This window comes from Miniopterus natalensis, chromosome 13 (assembly GCF_054644295.1).
Source record: "Miniopterus natalensis isolate mMinNat1 chromosome 13, mMinNat1.hap1, whole genome shotgun sequence".
Lineage (NCBI taxonomy): Eukaryota > Metazoa > Chordata > Mammalia > Chiroptera > Miniopteridae > Miniopterus > Miniopterus natalensis.
This window is the reverse complement of record NC_142093.1, coordinates 63,635,794-63,657,908: the sequence shown is the minus strand read 5'-3', so window position 1 is coordinate 63,657,908 and position 22,115 is coordinate 63,635,794. Positions and strand designations below refer to the sequence as shown.

General features: G+C 49.1%; 1 protein-coding gene across 9 annotated transcripts in view; it reads left to right on the top strand.

Moving 5' to 3' along the window:
* MAP4K4 (mitogen-activated protein kinase kinase kinase kinase 4) overlaps nt 1-22,115 on the top strand; it is a 158,992-nt gene that overhangs the window by 68,743 nt on the left and 68,134 nt on the right. For all 9 annotated transcript variants that reach the window (XM_087823742.1, XM_087823746.1, XM_087823748.1 and 6 more), the window contains exon 3: nt 4,936-4,992. In XM_087823742.1, the coding sequence (XP_087679868.1) occupies nt 4,936-4,992 (57 nt within the window). The remainder of the gene's footprint in view (nt 1-4,935; nt 4,993-22,115) is intronic.

Genomic DNA, 22,115 nt, shown 5'->3' with positions numbered 1-22,115 from the left:
TGTTTGCCCGGCTCTTGGCGGGCGAGCATTCAGAAGATGCGGAGCGCCCGCGTCTTCGGCTCTCGGACGTAAAGCTTCCCGTGACCGCTCTTCCTGAGCTAGGCTCCACTCCAGGTTGGGGACAGACCTCGTTGGAGGCCCCGCACTTAGACCGCGTGCTGTGACGGTGTGTGTGGGAACGTGTCGTGAGTATACTGCATGTTTGCAAATGCAACTTGTCAGTTTTGACTCTGTCAGAGTCGGGAAGGAGAGTTGAAAATTCGGGCATTTTCCTTAGCTTGGATGTCTGCCAGGAATAGTTTGGGTTTTCCTTTTAAAACAAACGTGCGTTTTCCTCATTTGGAGACAAGAAAAAGAACAAGCGCCGTGAAGGCTGCTCTGCGGGGGGACAGCTCTGGTTCGTGGGCGCGAACCTGACTGCGGGTGGTGTCCACCGCAGTAACGGTTTTAACTCTGAACCTTGCTGTATGCCAGCTCTTCCAGACCACCGAGGGAAATAATTTAAGGTGTTCAAAAAAAAACTTCAGTAGCAGGAATCTGACAGGTTGGTAGAAATAGTAGGTGTCCGCCTCCTGCATTTTGTATAATCGTTGCGAAAAGGGCACCCTGCTGGCGCCACGGCTTGGGTCGATGACTTAGCGATAAAATTTAGTCAGAGCTCTTCATCTGCAGCATAGGGCAGTGACCTGCCTTACCGCCCTCATAGGATTCTTCAGGATCTATTGGGAAAATAACTGAGGATGGTATCGGGGGGCTTTTCATCATCAGATGTCTCATAAAAGCATTAATGTTTATGTGGTGCCTCATAAACAGCAAGCCGTGGCCCTCAGTGTTTTCCCTGTGGCACTTTATAACCCGAACGGGACACCATGTGTCCAAGAAGCGTAGACAGTAGGACAGAAGAGTCCAGGTCACACGTGGGTGTTGGGAATGCATATTTAGTACCGACCAAGCCCTTTACGGATGTATCTCAGGAGTGGACGATGCAGTGCAAACACAGGTCCTGTAATACAAAGCTCCTAGCCTCTGCACAGCCCAGCAGGGGTCCCGAGTCGGGCCAAGGGAAGTGGCTACATTGCTTCTCCGACAGGAGCAGACCACTAAGCAGTTTTAGGAGATGGGATGGAGGTCACAGTGGGATGACAGACACATGACCGCCTCAAGCGTCAGGGAGTAGTACCTGTTGCTGCGTCCTGAGCCCCGAGCGCCGTGCGGCTGGTGCTGGTGGTGTGCGTTTCCTTCACCTGCTGCCGAGGCGGTGTGAGGAGCGTGGCTTGTTCCAGCTAACGCCATGCCAGGGGAACGTGGGTGGGGCCCCTGGCCCACCCCGAGCGGGTCACCATATGTTCTGTCTTGGGTAGTGTTGAGTAAATCACACACATTTTTATAATTTCAGAAAACCCTTCATGTAATCTGCTTAGCGCAGGATTACGCACATATTGGCATTCTGTCTCCCCGGGCTATTTTGCTGCCCATTTTGGCTCCTTTACATGTGGTGGCCCATCTTAGCAGATTGAATATTACTTCTGTTAGTTTCAAATTTAGAGTTTTCGTGTGTGAGTGTGTGTGCGTGTGTGTGCGTGCGTGTGCGCGCGTGTGTGTGCGTGTGTGTGTGCGCGTGCGTGCGTGTGTGCGCGCGTGTGTGTGCGTGCGTGTGTGTGTGTGTGTGTGTGTAAAGGGAAGGAGGGAGGGAAGGACGTTGCTGTAGTGCCCCACTGCTTCCCACGTAGTGCCCATGCCCTTTGAAATGAGAAATGACCTAAATGGACGACTTTGAGGTCGTTGCAAACTCAAACTGCATTAGTGAGGAAGGGTCGGGGAGTCTGCGCGGCCTGTGGGGGAGTGGAGACTCTCACCTGGGTGTCACCTGCCGTGAGGGCCCTCAGGGTGGCCTGCATCGGTCCGCAGTGACCTGAGGAAGGGGGGAAGTTGCGCACTTTTCGGAAGGAAGTACAGCACGAGCTGGTGGCAGAGGAATGAGAGCCAGGGTTGAGCCCAAGGCCACCGGATCCCAGGTGCATTGCTCCCAGCCCATTGTCCTGTTTCTCAGGAAGGAGGGAGGCAGAAGACTGTTTCCCGAGTCATATTCCAATTTAAAATGGACCTAATTTTGGAAGAGCCGGTATATGTTAACCAAGACTAGTGCCTTTTTTTGGTCTGTTCTCCGACACAAAAATGATTGCTGAGTGGGTGGCCCTGATTCGGCAGTCGCTCGGCAGGGGAAGCCGGTGTCCTCTGCAGAGCAGTGCTGGCCGAGCCCGCAGCCGCCGCCCTGTGTGTGCCCCTTGACCGAGCCCGCAGCCGCCGCCCTGTGTGTGCCCCTTGACCGAGCCCGCAGCCGCCGCCCTGTGTGTGCCCCTCACACTCCGCGTCCTGAGGCGCACGTGTGGCCTCGAGTTCAGGCGTCGAGGGAAAGGAGCGTGCCGCTGCTATGTAAACACCTGGAAAGGTGTTTCTGGTGGACCAGTGGTTTCCTTGATCTGTAAGGATCTTAAGTGTTACCCTATCGCTCCGAAGACCCTCCCCTCCCCCACATCTCACCTAACACATTCCCAACACAGTGCTGCTGACCCGTCTTGAAAAGAGCTAAAGCTGGGGCAAGTCTTGTGACATTTTCTCTGATTCTGTCAGCGAGGAATTTGCTTTAGTAATTTGGATGCAATCCCACTGCACAGAGTGCAGGCATGTGTGTGCAGATTTGCAGACTGACTGGGTGCTAAGGAGATGGTCTTGTGTCTCTTACGTGGAAGGGCCTGGAGGATTTCTTAGCACCCCGTCCTCTTGGCTTCTACCCTCTCTGCTTGGATTCAGGGAAATCATGGTTTGGTTTCATGTGATAGGAACTCATGGGAGTTGCTTGATACTATGCTATTAAATTCATTTCTATCCTCAGTTGAGAGAAATGGGTTCAGTCGTAATTTATTACCAGGGCTACAATTGATCGTGTGCTGTGCACGCTCACTGTTCTCTGCTCCTGTCTGTCTTCACAGTAAATCTCTGATGTGGGTTTTGCTCTGCCCCTCTGACAGGAGCCTGAGGCACACGGAGCTGTGCCTGCCCAGGTCTCAGGTGCAGTGTGGATGCAGTCTTGCCTAGCCCGTGCTCTTGCGCTGTGCTGTGGCTGCAGGTTCCTGCCAGGCCCAGGATGTGAAGTAGACCTCAGTTTTCCCTGTACTAGTGCTTAGAGCAGTGCTGTGGTTACAAAGCTTAAAAAAAGGCCGAGGTTACAGAGCTTACAACACACATGGGTAGAAACCTTACATGAGCGATTCAGAGGACACTGTCAAATGATGCTAAGTCCTGTAGAGACAGGTAGTAAAAATGGCCGTAAATACCAGAAATACAGGAGCCCATGTAACCATCAGTTACTACCTTCCCGGCGCAGCGTATATTCCACCCTGCACGTCTGAGACGGAGCCTCATCCTTGTATTGCGACATGTAGGCAGGACAGCATTCTCTCAGGATCACAGGGACCCAGCTGCCAGCGGGCCCCCTGGGGGTGGCGGGCAAGGTGTGAGGATGGGGTGCCCCGAGGCCACAGCGAGGTGTCAGGTCGGGTCCTCCGAGACTGCAACTCTGGAAAAACTTGCCTGTGGAGTGATAGCTGTGGCCTGGCTGGGGCCAAGAAGGCAGAGGTCCCTGTGACCCTGTGGGATCTCCCTGCCTGCGGATTGTGTTGGTCCTGGTTTCCTGTATATTAAAGGGCGACACAGGCCCTGCTCATGAACTGCCGGGCCATCGCTGGACTCCATCCACCATGACCACATAAAACTGCGACATAGTTTAATGCAGGTCATTTTACACGGTGGTTTTTTACTGAGTTGAAACTTGAGTTCCTGCGTACACTCTCCAGAATAGAGGGAGAGCATTCCTCAGGCTCAGGTTCCGACGTCCCGGTGCTCCATCAGGGACCACAAGAGAGGCGAACGCGGCCCCTCCCGTGTTACCTGTGGCAGGAGGGCCCTTCCTCACGAAGCTCTTACGTAGTGGTGCTCAGGGTGCCGGAGTCGCTGTTCATTACTCTGCTGGGAAATGGCCAGCAGAACGCTCGGCAAAAGTGCACGGGGCAAAGACGGACAGCGATTAGATCCGGCGAGCCTCACCCGGCAAGGGGAGGGTGACCAAACTGGAAATACCTAGTGACATAAGTGGACAACCACGTTTTCGGTTCTGGGTCAGGAATGATAACGTAGCTGTAAGAAAGCCTTAGCACCTTGCTCTCCTTCCCTTCCTCTGCCTCCCTCCACCTTTCCCTCCCTTCCCCCCCTCTTCCTCCCTCCTTCCCTCCCTCCACCTTTCCCTCCCTCCCTCCCTCCCTCCCTCCCTCCCTCCCTCCCTCCCTCCACCTTTCCCTCCCTTCCCTCCTCTTTCTCTCTCCTCCCTCCCTCCCCCTCTTCCCCCCATCTCTTTGTACACCCCTTCATTCTGGATAATTATTTTCCAACCTTTCTACATTGGAACTACAAGAGAGCTTCAAAGAGGACTCTCAGTATTAACTCCCGTAAAGTCAAGTAATGGGTATTGGGGACTCCACAGGGAAAAAGGACTGCTACTCATTTTTGACAATTCTCATAGAGGCACTTTTGTTTGTTTTTTGTCATTTCCTTCATGTGGAATACTAGGAAGGAAAGAGTGCTCAACCTGACATACAGAAGAGCACCTTTAAATTGCTTGGGCTGAGAGGTAACAATATATAAATTAAACCCTGGAAAGAAAGGGGAAATTTATCAAAACTCATTTTTTTTCTATTGTTTTGTTTATCAAGTGTTGTTCATTGGTATTACAAACCTTATTGTTCTCTTGGAAAGCATGGTCTATGTCATCATCATTTTACGGGGGGAAATTCAGAAGAAATGATGTGTTGAAGCGCAGGCATTCTGTCCTAGGGATGTGCAGAATAGTGGCTCATCCTATTTCTTCTCTCTGTTTTTCAGGGTCGACATGTTAAGACAGGTCAGCTGGCAGCCATCAAAGTTATGGATGTTACTGAGGTAAGTTGGGGCCACACATGTTCTTAAAGCAATGGTTGGATGAAAGACAAGCATCCCGCCCTGCGCCCCAGTGTGAGAGCATTGTTCTGTCTGGAGAACAGATTGCCCTCCTGTGACCTTGGGGGCTCCTAAGGCCTAGCACAATAGTGGGCTTAAACCTTGGCAGATGGTCCCCAAGTAACTAACGATCAGTAGCATTTTCTTCAAAAAAACACCTCTTGGTGATGTCATCCTTGGCAGCAGGATGGACCATAATTGGAAACATCTTCTCTAGTGGGAAAGATGAGGTTTGAGAGGATCGTGGGGGTCACAGGAGGAGGGAGGGAGGGGTGGGGGTGGGGAAAGCTGCTCTGGGGCATGAGGCCACATCTGGGCCATCACTTTTATTTTTAACATGGGGAAAGTTCCCAGAGGTTTGAAAACAGAAACATCTGCTGGAACGCTGAGCAGATTGTTGGCAAAATTTAGTAGCAAAAAATAGTTCTTCAAATGGTCACATGAGGGTTTACTGTGTAGCTCTAGATGGGAAAGAGGAGAGATGAGCTCAGACAGAAAGTGAGCAAGTTTCCCTTTGTGTGTGCGTGTGTGTATGTCGTGAAAAAATGGCCATAGATTGTAGTGGACTAAACCCATCCTGTTTTAAGTTACCTTTGACCCTTGAACATCATGGGTTTGAACTGTGTGATTTCACTTATATGCAGATTTTTTTTTATAAATATAAACATATTATTTTTACAACTGTTGCATTCATTTTTTATTTTATTTTTTAATTTTATTTTATTTTATTATTTTATTTATTTTATGTTTACTATTGAAAGTATTACAGGTGTCCTGTTTTTTCCCACTTACCCCTTCTTCCCTGCCCCCGCCCCTCCCACCACCGTAAATGTGTTTTCTTGTGATTTCCTTCATGTCTTTTCTGTAGCTCGCTTAGTTGTAAGAGTGCAGAGCTTTGTGTTAATCGACTGTTTCTGTTATCAAAGGCTTCTGTTCAACAGTAGGCGATTAGTAGTTAGGTTTTTGGGGAATCAAAAGTTCTAAGGAATATTCAGTGGTCAGCACCCCTAACCCCCTCCTCCCCATGTTGTTGGGTCACCTGTATTTTCATCAGAAATTTTACTTCAGACTCCTACGATTTGTGTAATGTGCTTCATTCTGAATAAGGGTTACCATCTATGTCACAGATTCTAGGGAGAGTTAACCAGCAGCATTGGGGAATTGGGGATCTGGGGTATCTTTAAATGAAGCCACGATCGCCTCCAGCCTGGGGCCTGTGAAGGGAGGTGGTGGCTGCTTGGTCTCAGGTGCACAGCTGAGTAACCTCGAGAAGCTCCTCCACTGCCTGTCTCCCGTGGTCCCCGACACTGGCCCTGCCCAGGGTGCGTGTTTGTTGGTAGGAGTTAGAGAACAGCGTGGTCTCGGTCGCAGGGCAGCGGACAGAGCTTTAACGTGAAGGTGTAGCCTTTTATCGGGTGACTGCTCTCTTTTCTCTGCCCGAGAGGACGTGGGCACTTCCTAATGAGAAAGTACCACTGCTTGGTTGACTGTGGCACCCTGTGACGTGGACCAGCGTGTTGTTACAGAGACCCCTCTTGGTGTACCACTCAGCGTGAAATGGGATGCTTTCCCGTTAGATATTATTTTTAAGATAGTTTTAGAGAGCGGTGAAGGAGCAGCAGGTTCTGACTCACTGTAATTTAAAGACGAAGGTCGAGTTACCTGTGACACCTGGGCTCGCTGTGAATGGAACGATCAGCGGCTCCTTCTCATCTCCTTCTGTTCACGCCGCTGTGCATGCGTGGCTGGTGCTGCCCTGGGATGGGTGTCGCTGGAGCCGTGTTCTGTGACATTTGTTAACACACCTCCTGACTTGTTTACCGGTAGGCTTACGGGTGCCACTTTACCTGCATTTGGAAGCCCTGAGAGCCGAGCTTCTTCCTCACTCCAGCCCTGGCTGCCCTGGCTGCGCTGGCTGCCGGTGGCCAGCCAGGCCCCGCTCCATCTCCCATCTCAAGCGGACTCAGAACAAGGCCTGTCTCTGTGCAGAGGCCTTCACTAAGCCTGGCTCTGATGATGTGTGCAGAGCGTGATCACTGTTTTAAAACTGTAAAACACAAGAAAATACAAAGTGTGGTTAATTCTGACTCTTCCACCACCTTCCCGTGACCGGTTGGTGCCCTGGAGTGCTCCTGCCGGTCATCTCTGAGCACAGCTGTGCCCCACACGCAGCTGGATGCAGTAGGCGCCTTCCAATTCCACTTCTGCTGAGTTGTATACAAAAGGCGTTTCCTTGCCTGAAAAATCGGGCAAGGTTGGAAAAATGCATTTTCAGGATTCCTTTAAAAATGATTATTCAAAACCCTTGTGTGCAGGTGAAATGGAAACCAGATGGTGAGTTGTGAGAACAGTGCAAACTCAACCATTGGCCACACTGGCAGCTCTGCCACACATGCTTCCTCCCGTGTGCCATCGCTTGGCACGCAGTGTGCGTAGAGGTCACTGTGCAGCTGGCACTCCGGGAAACATGCCCTGGCTGACCCCCTACCAGGGGCCTCTCGGCAGGTCTGTGAAGCTGTGGTGGGGCCGGGGTCAGGCTGGCTTCAAGGGGACTCCAGTGGGAGGGGCTGCTGGAGAGGGCTCTCCTGAGAGGGCTTCTGCATGGTTTTTGACTTCTCAGTTTTGTCTCAGGAGCAAAAAGGTATGAACTCTTATTTTGGGGAAGATCCACAGACTTGTTCTGACTCTTGAGCCTGTCCCTTAAGTGAAATTGAGAGGCAGTTGCCAGGCTGCCCCTTACTCCTCAGGCTCAGGAGGCCAGGAAAGCAGCAGGTGTGGGAGTAAGCGCGTGGCGCTCTCCCCAGCGGTCGGCTGGGCGGTCCTGAGCCCTGCACCCCAGGTGTGCTCCAGGGCCCCTGCACCTCACCTGCTTGGAACTAACACACAGCCAGCAGAGAATTCTCATTTCACCCTGGGGTGAGGCTTAGGGACTGTAGGAAACCAAGGGGTCTGGAATGGGAGGCATTTATTTGCAAAGGATGTCAAGATCTCTTTATATTGCTTCTCAGATTGTAACATTTTAAGATTATCTTTAGGATTTTGAAGGGCTCTTTATAAAGAAAGCATGCCATTTATCTGATTGGTTGTGGGAAGGGTTTAAGGAGCAGTTTAAGGATGTGTTCATATTGGACAAGACCAGGACATGAGATCTATAATGTGTTGTTTTGTTTTTGAAACAATTATAGGGGCACAGGAATTTGCAGAAAAGTATATAGGGAGGTCCGAGGTACCCTGCACCCGGTTTTCCCCAGTTATAACTATAGTCCAAAATCATAATTATATCCCATGCACAAAACAAGGCAAGGCAGGTGGGTGGTTTTACAAGGTGGGGATTTGGCTGGGACTCTGTTGTTAGTTTATAACAAATGAGGCTGCACCATCACTCTGTGCCTGCCTGCAGGGGCCCCCGGAAACGGCATGCGTACCATGCACAAGACTTCCCCAGCTGGAGAGCGCATTTGTTTCTGTGCGATGTGTTTGAGGGATACTTGAATTGGTTGTGTGAACCTTGATAGCGCCTTCATTTCAGTCCTCCTGTCTACTTGTATTATTGCTGTTACACATAAGGGACTGATAGTTTATTTCTTGCAATTTAGGGTATCCTGTTATTTTGAGGTAACACTCTGGAAGGGAAAAGATGAATTAGGGTTATTGCTGAGAATTAAATTTTACATTTTCATTTTAATAATTTCCCCCAAACCTTTTTATTATGAAAATGTTCATAATTACAGAACTTTTGAAAGAATGAAGATCCCCTGCCCTTCTCCCGTCAGCAGTGTTAACGTGCTGTGTGTGGGTGGATTGCAGCACCGCCATAGGCCTTCCCTTATAAATACTTGAGCATGCGCCTCCTGAAATAAGTAATCATAACACCACCTAAGGGAAGAATTCGAGTGTTTCACCTGATGTTTATTCTGTGTTCAGATATCCTCAGTTGTGCCAAGAATGGTTTTATAACCATTTTTTCAAGTTATAGTCCAGTTGAGGTTTATGCATTATATTTAGTTATCTATTAATTCACGTTTTAAAAAACCCTTCACCTGAGGACATGCTTAGAGAGAGGGAGAGAAACATCGATTGGTTGCTTCCTGCACGCTCCCCTACCGGGGATCGAACCCACAGCTCAGGTATGTGTCGTGACCGGGTATTGAACCTGCAGCCCTTCAGTGCACAGGGTGACGCTCAGCCAACTGAGCCACACTGGCCGCGCTGTTAATTCACTTTTAATTTAGACCCTCTGTGCCCCCTCCCATGCCACTTTTTTTTTTTTTTTTAAAGAAATTGACTTCTGGAAGAGTCCAGCCAATTATTTCATAAACTGTCCCACATTCTGGATTTGCCTAATGGTTTTCTCATGTGGTGCTTTAACTTGTTCCTCCTGCCTATATTTCCTGGAACCTGGAGATGAGGTTGAGAGACTCAGATTAAATATTTTTTGGCAGGAACACCTCATGGGTGCTGGTGAGTAGTTCACATTCATCACGTCGGGGGCACATGCGTTCTCACTGTTGGTGAAGCCCTTTCCCACTAGTGGAGGGGTGACCGGCAGAGCTGTCCACGTAGAGGGGAATATTGGATTTCACTTCGTAGAGACCCTCCAGGTGATGCCTCGACACTGAGCGATATACTCTGTTCACCCACAACTTTTTAACTAACGGTTTTGGCATTCATCTGATAATCCTTGCCTGAGTTAGTTATTGCGAAGTGATGATTTTCAGGTTCTGTCTTCTGTGTTTTCCAGTTCATATCAGTCTATAAAGAAGACTTTGCTTTCTAACCCGCTCCCACTCTGCTTGTCCTCTCTTTTTCTGGATATTGTTAAAGACATGGACAGTTTTATTTATTCATTGTGTTTCCATCAATGAAAGTTGCTAGGATTATGATTATTATTTAATCAAAGTGTGCCAAATTTGGCCATGGGAGCTCTCCCAAGAATGGCTTCTTGTAGTCCTTTTTTAGGTTTCTGAGTACTTTCTGTTTCCTGACACCAGTAGATATCTGAAGCTCACCTGCCAGAATGCGGAACCCCTTCCCCTGAGGCGTCTTAGTTCCTTTTACTGGGAAATTTATTCCAAAACCAGTATTTGAATGCTAAGTGTGCTCATTGCTGCTGAGATGTTATTGCTTCTAGGTCCTTTCTGTAGACAGTATGGAAATATATTTTTCAAAAATCACAGTTTTTGCTTAATTTTAAAAATCTTGTATATTGTATTCTTGTTTTTCCTCCTAGACTGAAAAAACAAACTGGTTCATAATAAAGTAAATGCATTTACTTACTTGCTTCATTTTTAAGTGAGCCTAAAATCATTTCGGAATTTAAATAACAATGTAGACATTGTAACAATAACAATCTTAACAGTACACGGTTCCGGTGGCTCTGAAGTTCTTTTTGTCTTTACAGTGTGTCTGTTACGCAGTCAGAGCTGTGTCCAGAAGCTACGTGAAACCGTGAAACCGTGAAACGGTTCTTTCTCTGGGAGGTTTAGGAGTTTGATATGTAGCTAGATTGAGCTTCTATATTGATTCACTTGTAGGGTTTGCTTTTTCTCCTGATTTATTTAATTCCTGAATGTGTAAGTAATTTACATAGTTCACAGATCAAAACTACATAAACGGTGTGCATTTTGGTGAACAACTTAGAAAAGCTTAGGCTGGTGGTCCCATGACAGACCTCCTCGACCTAGTATTGCCGTGCAATTTCTGCTCTTGCTTGTGTGTGTGGTCGCTTTGGGCAAAATAGGGCCACTTGTTTCTGGGGGTGAAGAGAACAAAGGCCGACTGGGCGATGGGGGTGCTGTGTGGTTGCTGTCTCGCGGCCCGTCTTGCCGAGTGGGAGCGCTGCTGCATCCCACCCGTCTTCTGGCTGCTCCAGGGGTCTGTCCTCCACTAGGCCTTTAGCCCAGGATGGGGGATAAAGTAGTAGATTCTCAACCTGGGAACTCATTAGACATGCAGCGCCTCAAGTTTCATCCCAGACTCTTGTAGCAGAAATCCCGGGTTGTGGCCCAGCAACCTGGGTTGTAACAAGCTGTCTAGGGTTCTAATGCTCCCTCCAGTTTGAAAACCCTTCCCTCAGTGGTACCTTAGGAAGGAAGCCGCCGCCTTGTATCTGGGAGCGAGGAATTCCGGCTCAGCGACGCTGGCACCTCTGTTCAGGAGTGCATTGCCATTTAGAATCCAGATCTTTGATTCTCAAGTTGTTGACTTTTTGAAACCATCAACAATTTCAAACATCAGGGTCCAAGAAGGTATGTTTAGAGAGCTGGTTTCACGTGGAGCTTAAAGGATGGATGGATCTTGACTTGCTTTTAGTCTCACGACCAAAATGTGCGTGGTTGGCAAGGGTGGCACACACGCTGGAGGACAGGGAGATGCATGGCCGGGAGCCCACCGGGGCACAGGGAGCCAGCAGATTTTATTGGGTCCTTTCCATCTTTCTTGCACTGAGTGTAAAAACTACATAAAAGTCTGGCCTTGCCTGGACAGCCAGTAAAACCCCAGCCTCTGCCTGTGTTGTGAGCAAGGGAGCGTCCATGAAAGCAGTCACCCCACTTGTGTCTTTCTGCAAAGCCGTGTTTATCAGGGGAGACTCCCCAGTGAGCCAGTAGAGCCACATGCAGGTTACCCAGAGAGGGGAGCTCGCATGGTAGAAGCGAGCAGAGCGAGCGTCCGGCACCAAGTCCTGGTCACTGCGGTGTCCGTGGTGGAGAGGCAGGCATGGGTCTCAGGCCTGCTGGCGTGGAAGTCCAGCAGGGCTCTGAGTGTGACCTGCGGTACGGCCAAGCTCGAATGTCGGTTGGTTGGAGCTCTGAGTTCTTACACCCAGGAGGGGTGGAGGCCCCGCGCATACCGGTGTCCCGACCGAGCACTTATCCCGGTGTCCAGACGTGAGCGTTTGGGTTCTGGTCCCCTCCTAAGGGTGTTCCTGTTATACCTCAGTCTTTTTTTTTTAATGTTTTTATTGTTTTGTTTTTTTTTTTAGAGAGAGGAAGGGAGAGGGAGAGAGAAATAGAAACATCGATGAGAGAGAGTCATTGATCGGCTGCTTCGTGCACACCCCCTACTGGGGATCGAGCCCGCACCCGGGCTTGTGCCCTGACCAGGGATGGAACCGGTCACCCCCTGGTGCGTGGGTCGATGCTCAGCCACGGAGCACTTGACATAATGTCATGGCTCACGGTGACTCCACATTGGATTGTCAAAGGTGCCCAGAAAGTCTGCTCTGCCCTCGCCCTGTGCAGCCTCTCACCACACTGGTGAGGCCAGAGCCACAGCAGAAGTGGCTGATGCCCGGCCGTGTCCCTCGCCTCTGGCGGTCACGGGTTTGAGTGCTGCCTGAGCTGGGTCCACAGAGCAGGGCACACCTTGCTCTCCGGCGGTCATGCTGTGGCTAGAGGGGGTCACACAAGCGTACTCCAGTTTACAGAGCAAGGCCTGTGAGGCTCGACAGTTCCACACTTTTCAGGAGGGAGCCCAGTGTAAAGAATGTGCTGTTCTTGTCTAGACTGAAAATAGCAAAGGGCGGGAGGGAGAGCTCTGTGGGCCTGTGACCTGCTCCGTCCTCTTGTTCCTCAGAGGCCAGGTAAATGTGGCAGCCTTACAGCCTGGCACTAGCCTCTCCCGTTCAGGCACTGGTGGCTCTTTCTCCTGCCCTGTGCGGACCTGCCGACTGGCCACAGGGCCACCCATGGTTGACGGGAGAGCCCTCAGTGCCCCAGTGAGACCAGTGCCTGTGTCTCCCTCCCCCACGTGCCCTTCCTGCGCATCCTCCGGGCTTTCTCCCTTTCTTCACAAGCTCCCTTCCGTTGCCTGTCCACTGAGAAACTCACGTGCCTGGATTGTGGGATGCTGAATTTTCTTACACGAGGTAACTTCTGAGTTAAAATGATCTTGATCTTTGATTTCAGCTTCCTAATGTGGATTGCCTTCCTTACTCAGCCTTTCTGTAGATGCTGTAAAGGTCCCAAGTTGTACGTCTATTTATTTTTAACATTGGTGCAAGACAAGTCCTTGGAGAAGAGCTCTTAAAACGGTTCAGGAGTTGATGGAGTTTGGGTTTATTTTCATTGGAAAGCACGGGGGTGATGCTGAGAACCAGCAGATTCAGTGCGCTCCTGCAGCCCCGGGTCTGAGCCTTAGCCTCACTGTCACCTCCCTGAGAAGCCTCTAAGATGTTTTTTCCTAGTCACCCCATGCAAATTTAAAACTCTCTGCATCGGTTCCTGTACTGTACGTATTCTTTAGGCTTTATACATAAAAGTGGTAGGTTTCCCTCCACCTCCAGGAATCACTTTTCATCCCCTTGGGTGATAGCGCCCCTTCTGAAAACACCCGATGGAGGGTAAGATAAACGTGACCTTTTACAGACCAGCGGAGTAAGTAAGCTTTGTACTATTTCTAATATTTTCTTTTTTAAAACAATTCACTAGATATTAGAACTAATCTTGCCCTGGCTGGGTATCTCAGTGGGTTAGAGCGCTGTCCTGATACACTGAGGTTGTGGGTTCGATCCCCAGTCAAGGCCCATATAAGAAGGAGCAGTGAGGTGTTCCTAACAACAAGTAGATGTCTCTCTCTGTCTCTCTTCCCCCCACCCGTTCCCCCTCTCTCTCCTTCTAAAATCAATTTTTTAAAAATTAAATAGAAATAATCTTAAGTGGTAAAGACCTACAGGCTGGAAAGTGTAGAGGGATTGAAGTGGTTCAGTGTTTTTAAGGACTAGTAGTTCCTGGCATCACACAGGCACTTGCTCGAATTCATGCAGCACCTTGGAGGCAGGTAACCGTATCTCCTGCGGACGAAAGAACCCAGGCTGGGCCTGGGACCTGGGCTTCTCCGAAGCCATTGCCCGCTTTCTTCTGAATCCTCCATCTTTCCCTCAGAGCAGTGTGACGTTAATTCGAGTTCAGGTTGAACTGCTCAACACAGGTACCTGGTGAAGTGTTTTAAAAATAGCTGTGCTGGTGATGATGTGACAGTGAAATTTTTTAAAGGGTCAATTCTTTACGTTTTGGCAGGGATAGAACGTGTTCCTATTTTGTATGAATTTATTCTAATTTAAGAATGTAACAGGAAGCTTACCAAATATGAAAATTCTCCTGTTCTTGTTTAATAAGTAAATAAGCAGAAGGTTCAGACTAAGTTAGGTGTATGCCTCAGGCATTTCTGTTTTTCACGTTGAAAGTCTTCATTTTATTTATGGATATGCTGGGGGCAGCAGGAACAGCACCAGGTGGTAGACCCATGGGGTCAGACTCAGCAACCGAGGTACTTGAGTTCTGGCTAGGAAAGAATTCAGAGCCAAGGCTCAAACTATAAAACAACATTTATTCAGAAAATCACAGAAGTAGAGAAAACGAATGGTAGAAGAAATGGGCTCAGGAAACAAGTTACAGATGCAAAAGAAGGCCCTTGGGAGTGAGGGAGGTCAAGGTGACCTGCCCGGTGGGGGAGGGGAAAGGGAAAGGTGGGAGCATGCTCCCAGGAGGGAGAGCACTGGGTCCTCTGTCCTAGGGCTGTTAAGGGTGGAGTTTTTAGGGGAAGTCCCAGGGGAACATCTTGGTAGAATATTCAGCAGTTTTCTAGGTGTGTCCTTTCAGGGTCATGATCTCTACTGAGTAGTTGGTGGGCACCAGGGCAGAGAGTTGTTACCCAATGTAGCTGGTCCTGAGGTCAGCCGTGGTGTTGCTTATCTGGTTTTGCTGCTTTTCTGGGCCTAGAGCTGAAATATGACTGAGGTCTAGATGTTATCTCTAGGCAGGAAAGGTCAGGGGGTCTAAACGGAATGACCGGTGATATGGATGATCAGGGGATCCATTCCACATGACCAGCAATATGTTAGGGGAGGAAAGGCCGCCCTGGGGGTGAGGTCCCACCCTACAGTTGTCCCTTGCTAGGCACCCAGGGTTTTCCACCCTGGTGACCTTCTGTACCTGGCCCCTCATCCTTGCCCTGCTCAGGTCTGACTGCCCAGACACAGCGGTTGATGCTCAGAAAGGTGATTGCCGTGCCCAGAGGTCCGTATCACGTCACCAGAGTAGCACCTCGATCTCTTTCCACTGTGCCACGGGCTCTTGGGTCCCTTGGGGAGCATAGCAGTGGTGTTCTGTTGTTGGATTTTAACATAGTGACAACTAGCATGTTGTCGTGCCCCGTAAATTGTAGGTATTCAAATCTTTGAGCATTGGCAAAAAATGTATATAGCATTGCACCTTTTTTATAAAACTAGAGGCAGCCTTTATTTTAATGTTTTTGTGCTAGTATATATTTTATTATATTTTATAATCATACATTTTCTCTATTGGTTTGTGCAATAGATTTAAATATTAAAAAGAAGTAGAGTAAAATATTATTCATTCTTACTGAAAATATGACAAAAGACTTAACCGCTTTGGTCACATGCAGTTTTGGTTCACTGGCACTGGAAATGGCAAATGTCAACATGGTTTGCAGGTTTCTGGTCTTGTTTTTAATACTGTTCATGACGTTGCACTAATTCATTTGTTAAATGAATGAATTACTGACCATTCTCAGATCTTGGGAGGAATAGAAAGAGTTGCTGTGCCCTAGGAGGTGCTGTTCTTGCCTCTTGGTGGAGCAGAGCTGTCTGTGAGAGCTGGTCTGAGGTTGGTGGTGAGCATCCTCCAGGCAGGCACAACACCCACATTTTCTTAGTTTAATTTCACCACTTCGTGAGTGAAAGGCATTTTTCTGAGTAAAATAAATAGTTGACTTAAAAAATCACCCAGCATTTTGTATAACCTTAACTGATATTTTAAAAAATATGGACACTGCCCTAGTAGGTTTGGCTCAGTGGATAGAGCATCTGCCTGCGGACTGAAGCCTCCCGGGTTCGATTCTGGCCAAGGGCATGTACCTTGGTTGCAGGCTCGATCCCTAGCCCCGGCCTGGGGGGTGCAGGAGGCAACCAATTGATGCGTCTCTCTTCCTCCCTCCTTCCCTCCCTCCCTTTTACTCTCTCTGAAAAGCAATGAAAAAATATCCTCTGCTGAGGATTAAAATATATATATATATATATATATATACATATATGGACAGCGTTCTCCAAATATGTCTATAGAGCAGTTACTTAGGTCACCTTTGCAATTTTTATACCTTTTTTTTAAATCCTCACCTGAGGATATATTTCTACCGACTTTGGGGAGGGGGAGGGGAGCATTGATTGGCTGCCTCCCTTACACACTCCACCCTGACTGGGGACTGAACCTGCATCCTAGTATAGGTATGTGCCCTGACGAGGAATTGAACCTGCAACTTTTTTTTGTTTTGTTCATGGGGTGACACTTCACTAACTGAGCCACCTGGCCAGGGCAGCAATTTTTATACTTTGGGTTCGGGCATAAACTATATAGCTTGCTTATGCAATTGAGATAAAACAATAATTATTTAATGACCTTATCAAAGGCAGGTGATTGCACACATTAGTTCTGCTCAGGTTTTCCCCTGTGTGTGATTTAAATTTGTTAAAAGTTATGATTTTATGCTTTCAGTTGTGGAAAAGTGGGAGCAGATGATCTGTATCATGTGGGGGTGTCCTCTTGCCCCTGGTTGAGGAGTTGAAACAGCTGTAATCTCAAGTTGCTGCTTTATAACGGAGCGTATAAAACAACCTGAGTGTGGCATTTCTCACGGGCAGGCGCCCAGGAGGCGTAATGGTTACTGGTTGATAGACTTTGTCTGCTAATTTTGTGCCACCTGGGTTGGTTCTGGGTGCCCTTCCGAGGACCCCTCACCCCCAGGTGTGTGTGTTCCTGCTTCCTTGCATGCCTGCGGTGTTTAATCAGATGCTGTATGTGACTTTTTACTGTCTTGGGTATTGGATGTTTTATATTCTGATAACACCCTTGAGCTTTGCTCTGGGACGCAGTGACGTGACTTGGAAACAGCCTGGCCGTTGTGAAGATCCCTTTGCTGGGACTGGATCAGCATTGCGTCTCGGGCTGAGTTTGCGCCATAGTTGAGCAAGAGTCTCTTGAATGCTCTGCCCGCTTCCTGAGAACCGTGAGTTTTCACCGGGTCAGTGGCAGCAGCCCTGTTGCCTGTCCTTGTGAGCACTGGGAACTGCCCCCAGCCCCTTGGGCTCCTCTCCCTGACCTCAGGTGGCTTCCTAATGAGGATGCGTCCAGGGCAGCTCCGTGCAGCGTCTCCGCTCTGGTCTGTCCTGCGAACCCTAACGCCCTGGTCTCCGCCGCCTCTCAGCTCTGTCTCCTCCCAGCGTCCCCTGGGCTCTGATTGGGTTTCCCGGCCCTTTGCTGCATCCGGAACCTCGAGGCGGCGAGCCAGGCGCTCTAGGGCTTTCCTCCCGTTTCCATCTCAGACAGAGGTCACTGTCCTTCAGGGCCTGATGTTCAGTGTCTTAGAGTTTTTCATATGTTTTGCCTAATTTTAGTTGTTTGAATGGGAGGGTAAATCTGGCCCTTGCCGCTCCCCAGTGGCCAGGAACAGATGTTCCAAACGGTCGGTCTTCTCAGTGGATGACTGCGGAGCCTGGCCCTCCCGAGTCGTGGCGTCTGGTGCGGGAGCGGGGGCTCTGCGTGAGCACAGAGGACCGTGGGACACGCAGAGCAGGACCGCGCGCTCCCACAGAGCTGTGCCCCTCGTCGCGGGTCCTCACCCGGCCTGCTGGTGGGGCTTTAAGGAAGCCTGTTGGGCCTGCGGGGTTCTTCTCCTGCCTGCGCTGTCGGGAAGCTGTGTGGGGCTTGCCGCGGCCTAGGGAGGGGCATGGACGGCCCGAGGCGGGAGCCTCCCTGCGGTGTCCCCCGGCAGGTCAGGAAGGAACGACAGCACCACGGGTGACCTGGGCCCACCACCTTCTGCTTTGCTGCAGGAAAGACTGAACGTGTAAGCGTCCGATTCAGGAGGTGACAGGCCTGGATTGGCACCTCCGTAGCAAACGGGAGAAGTGACTCAAACCAAGCTCAGTGCTCTGGTGCCACTGACCCAGCAGAAGGCAGGCGGACCGGCGAGGTGCCAGTTCTTCAAGGCCCCGCCAGCCTCCCCGCGCAGCTGAGTGGCCACTGGGGGAGGCAGCCTGAGCAGGGAGGCGGACGGTGACCAGCGGAGCAGAGGGCAGCCTGGGGACACAGCGGTCCGGGCCGTGTGAGTGGCCCAAGATGAACTCGTCTTCAGTTCCCTATGGCGCTAACTCCTCTGTCCTAAACTCTTTTCTTAGCTTCCCCCTCCCCAAATTAGGAAAATGTCAGTTGAAGAAAAAGAAAATATCTGTAATCCAGAGATACTCCTCTGGACTCACTGAAACGCGTAGTCACCTGAACACGCTTGCACACGTGTCGAGAGGGCAAAGCGCTGCCGCCAGGAGCATGCTGTTCTGTCGTCTTCTGAGCACGGATGGCTGCTCCCTTTTTGGTCTCCTACTGTAATTACAAGTTTGATTATGTAGGGGAGGAAAATATTTTTCCTTCTACCCTTCTAGGTTTTTGACCAGGGTCCCAGTAACAAAGAGCAGATAAGCAGGAGACAGACAGACGGAAGTGTGTTGATTACCGTGTGTCTCTCACGTATTCGTGGGAGCCTTCCCAGGAAAAACGGTGACTCAGGCCGTGAAACCCAGATGCTTTTATACTTATTTGAACAAGGAGAGGAGTGTGGGAAGTAAAATATATGAAGACGCTAAAGGAAGGTGAGAGTCATTTTAACAAGGTTTGCTTGTCCGAGCTCTCTGGACCTCAGCTCCCTGGTGATAAAGTTTTTTCCAGTTGGCGAGGAGAGGACACCTTTCAAATAGAAGTTTTATCTCTTGCTTTCAAGGGGAGGTCAGAGTGCCGTTTTTTGTACCTGCTTTTCAGGTGCCTTTAGTTCAAAATAATTCTTATGTCAAAGAAGCATATTTTGGATTGACATGTTCTGGTTTCCTTCAGTTAATCACAGAGTGTTTTAGTGGAGGGTTTGATCGTGGTCACACTGGACCTCACCTGGTACATTTGCTTTCCATGTGAGTCAGGATCGAGGTTTCAGGTCCTGCTTTCTGTTACCATACTGAGGGTACCCAGTAGCAGGTGCAGACATACCTCGGTTCCAGACCACCGCAGGAAAGCAGGTAACAGTAAAGCAAGTCACAGGAATGTTGTGGTTTCCTGCTGCGTATAAAAGTTACGTTTGTATTACACTGTCGTCTGTTAAGTGTGTCATAGCATTATGTCTGAAAAACCAAAGCAGCCCTGTCCGGTTTGGCTCGGTGGTTAGAGCGTTGGCCCATGGGCTGAAGGGTCTCGGGTTCCATTCTGGTCACGGGCACGTACCTCGCTCGCAGGCTCCATCCCTGGCCCTGGTCAGGATGCTTACAGGAGGCAACTGGTCAGCGTGTCTCTCTCACAGTGATGTTTCTCTTTCTCTCCCTCCCTCCCTCCCTGTAAAGCAATGGAAAAAATATCCTCAGGTGAGGATTTTAAAGGAAATTAAAAAAACCTCGAAGTATATTGCCCTGGCTGGTGTGTCTCAGTTGGTTGAGCCTCTTCCCAAGCATTGAGAGGTCTCGGGCTCAGTTCCCAGTCAGGGCGCATGCCCAGGTTGTGGGCTTGGTCCCCAGTAGGGGGTGTGCACGAGGCAAGTGATGGATGTCTCGCAAAATATCAATAAGAACATTTAAAAAAACATAATATATACCTTAATTTAAAAATGCTTTATTGCTTTGAGTGGTGGGCACACACTGCATTATACAGATCATGTGTCATTGAAATGTACACCTGAAACCTATATGACCTTATGAACCAATGTCAACCCAATAAATATAATTTTAAAAAGATAAATACATTTTTGCTAAAAATTGCAAACCATCATCTGAAACTCTAGGGCATCATAATCTTTTGGGGGGTGGAGGGTGCTGCCTCGACGCTGATGGCTGTGACTGGGGATTGGGTGGTGGTGGCTGAAGGGGCGGGGGGCAATTGTCTAAAAGAAGACAACTGTCAGGTTTGCCACGCAGCTGACACTTCACAAACTATTTCCCTGTCGCACGTGACGCTGCTTGATAGCATTTTATCCACAGTAGAGCTTCTCTCACAGTTGGAGTCAGTCCTCTCAGACCCGCAGCTGCTTTCTCAACTCAGTTTATGGGATCTTTTAAATCCTCCGTTGTCATTTCAACGTCCTCACAGGGTCTCCGCCAGGAGGGTATTCATCTCACGAAACCACTTTGCTCAGCCATAAGCAGCTCCTTGTCTGCTAAAGTTTTGTCTTGAGATTGCAGCAGTGGTCACGTCCTCGGACTCACTTCCAACTCTAGTTCTTATGCTGTTTCCACATCTGCAGTTTTTCTCTGACGTCTTGACCCCCCCCCCAAGTCTTCCATGAGAGCTGGAATCCACTCCTTCCAGCTCCCTATTAATGCTGATATCTTTACCTCTTCCCACAAATCACAAGTGCTCCTAATGGCATCTTGAATGGCTAATCTTTTACAGAAGGTTTTTTATTTATTTTGCCCAGATTCATCAGAGGAATCACTCTGCAGCAGCCATAGCTTTACAACGTGTATTTCTAAGTTGAGGGCTTTGGAATCCCAGAAGTTCCTGGATTCAGGAGCAAAACTGGAGAACATGTCTTTTTGTCTAGAATGGGTTCAAAGTAGTGCTTTTTCTTGAGCAAGTTGTCACAAGTGTCTGATTTTCATTTCAGTTATGTTCTATAATTTTTCTCTTGGGTTTTTATTCTGAGACTGATTGATCTTGGGGGACTGGGGCTGATTAATTTTAAAGAAGATGGCATCCCTTCCTCTGACCAGGTTCTGCCACCTGAATTTTGTTCTAAAATCTTTTCCGCACAGTTCAGTTCCCCTTTGGTTGAATTGTCAGGAAATTTAAATTATATAACTTTTCATGTGTCTGAGTCAAAAAATTTAATTTTGATTAATTTGGTTCTTTTCTTTCTAAATGTATATTTGTTTATACATTTTGGTGGTGAAACCTGCCAGAGATACATGCACATTTCATTTGACAGCCCAGCCACAAGGAAGCACCCTTCCTTTTTCGTCCCGCTGTTACTAGCAGCCCTAATTCCTAGGGGGGGATGCGGGGGAGGGGGTTGGCTCAGAACATGGCCCAGTCCTTCTGGATTCTTCTTGTTAGGTTCTCTGAAGGCTGCCTGTCGAGAGAATGTAGATAACAAAAGTTTAAACAACATTTTAAGGAGTCATCTGAAAAAAGCACTAATGACAGGCACTCCCGTGTGCTCAGATGGTGGGGTGGGCAGGGCTTGTCATGTGACTCGTCCACAAACCGGGGCTGCTTTTGAAAATTACCACTATCCCGATGTTCTCCCGCCCCCATCTTCAGGCAGCCAAGGAAGGCGGCAGAAGAGTCCTTGCCTTCCATCTCCCAGCCTCAGACAGACCTTTTCTATGAGATTTTACTTCCGCTGGTTGGCGTCCAGAATGCTAATTGGCATCAGCTGCATTAAATCCTTAAGTGGTGTAGCGGCTGCCTGGCTGCCTGTCACCGGAGAATGCCGGGGGGCCTTGCCTGTCTTTCCAGAGTGCCCCCTCTCTCTGTTACCCTCTCATTTGTATGTGATCATGGCCTCCCAGGCAGGAGGATGAAGAGCCAAGTCTCTTGGACTCGCCTGCGGGCAGGGCACTCGTAAGCTTGTCACGTCCATCGTCCAGCCCCGCTCCCTCTCCTGTGGGACTTGCGGAGTTTTAGTTCCAGCCTCCCTGGGTCTGCGTTCTGCTGTATTCTGAGACTAGATGAGGTTTGGGTGGTTGGTGGTGTGTGTGCATTTAAATGTGAGGTTGAGACCACCGAACTTGTGTGTGTGTGTTTTGTTTTGTGTGTTTTTTTAAAAATATATCTTTATTGATTTCAGAGAGAGGAAATGAGAGTGAGAGAGAGAGATCGAAACATCAGTGGTGAGAGAGTCATTGATGGGCTGCCTCCTGCACGCCTCCGTCTGGGGATGGAGCCCGCAACCCAGGCATGTGCCCTGACCGGAAATCGAACCCTGATCGCCTGGATCCTAGGTCGATGCTCAACCGCTGAGCCACGCCCGGCCGGGCTTGTGTTGTTTTTTTTTAATTTTTAAAAATATATATAAAT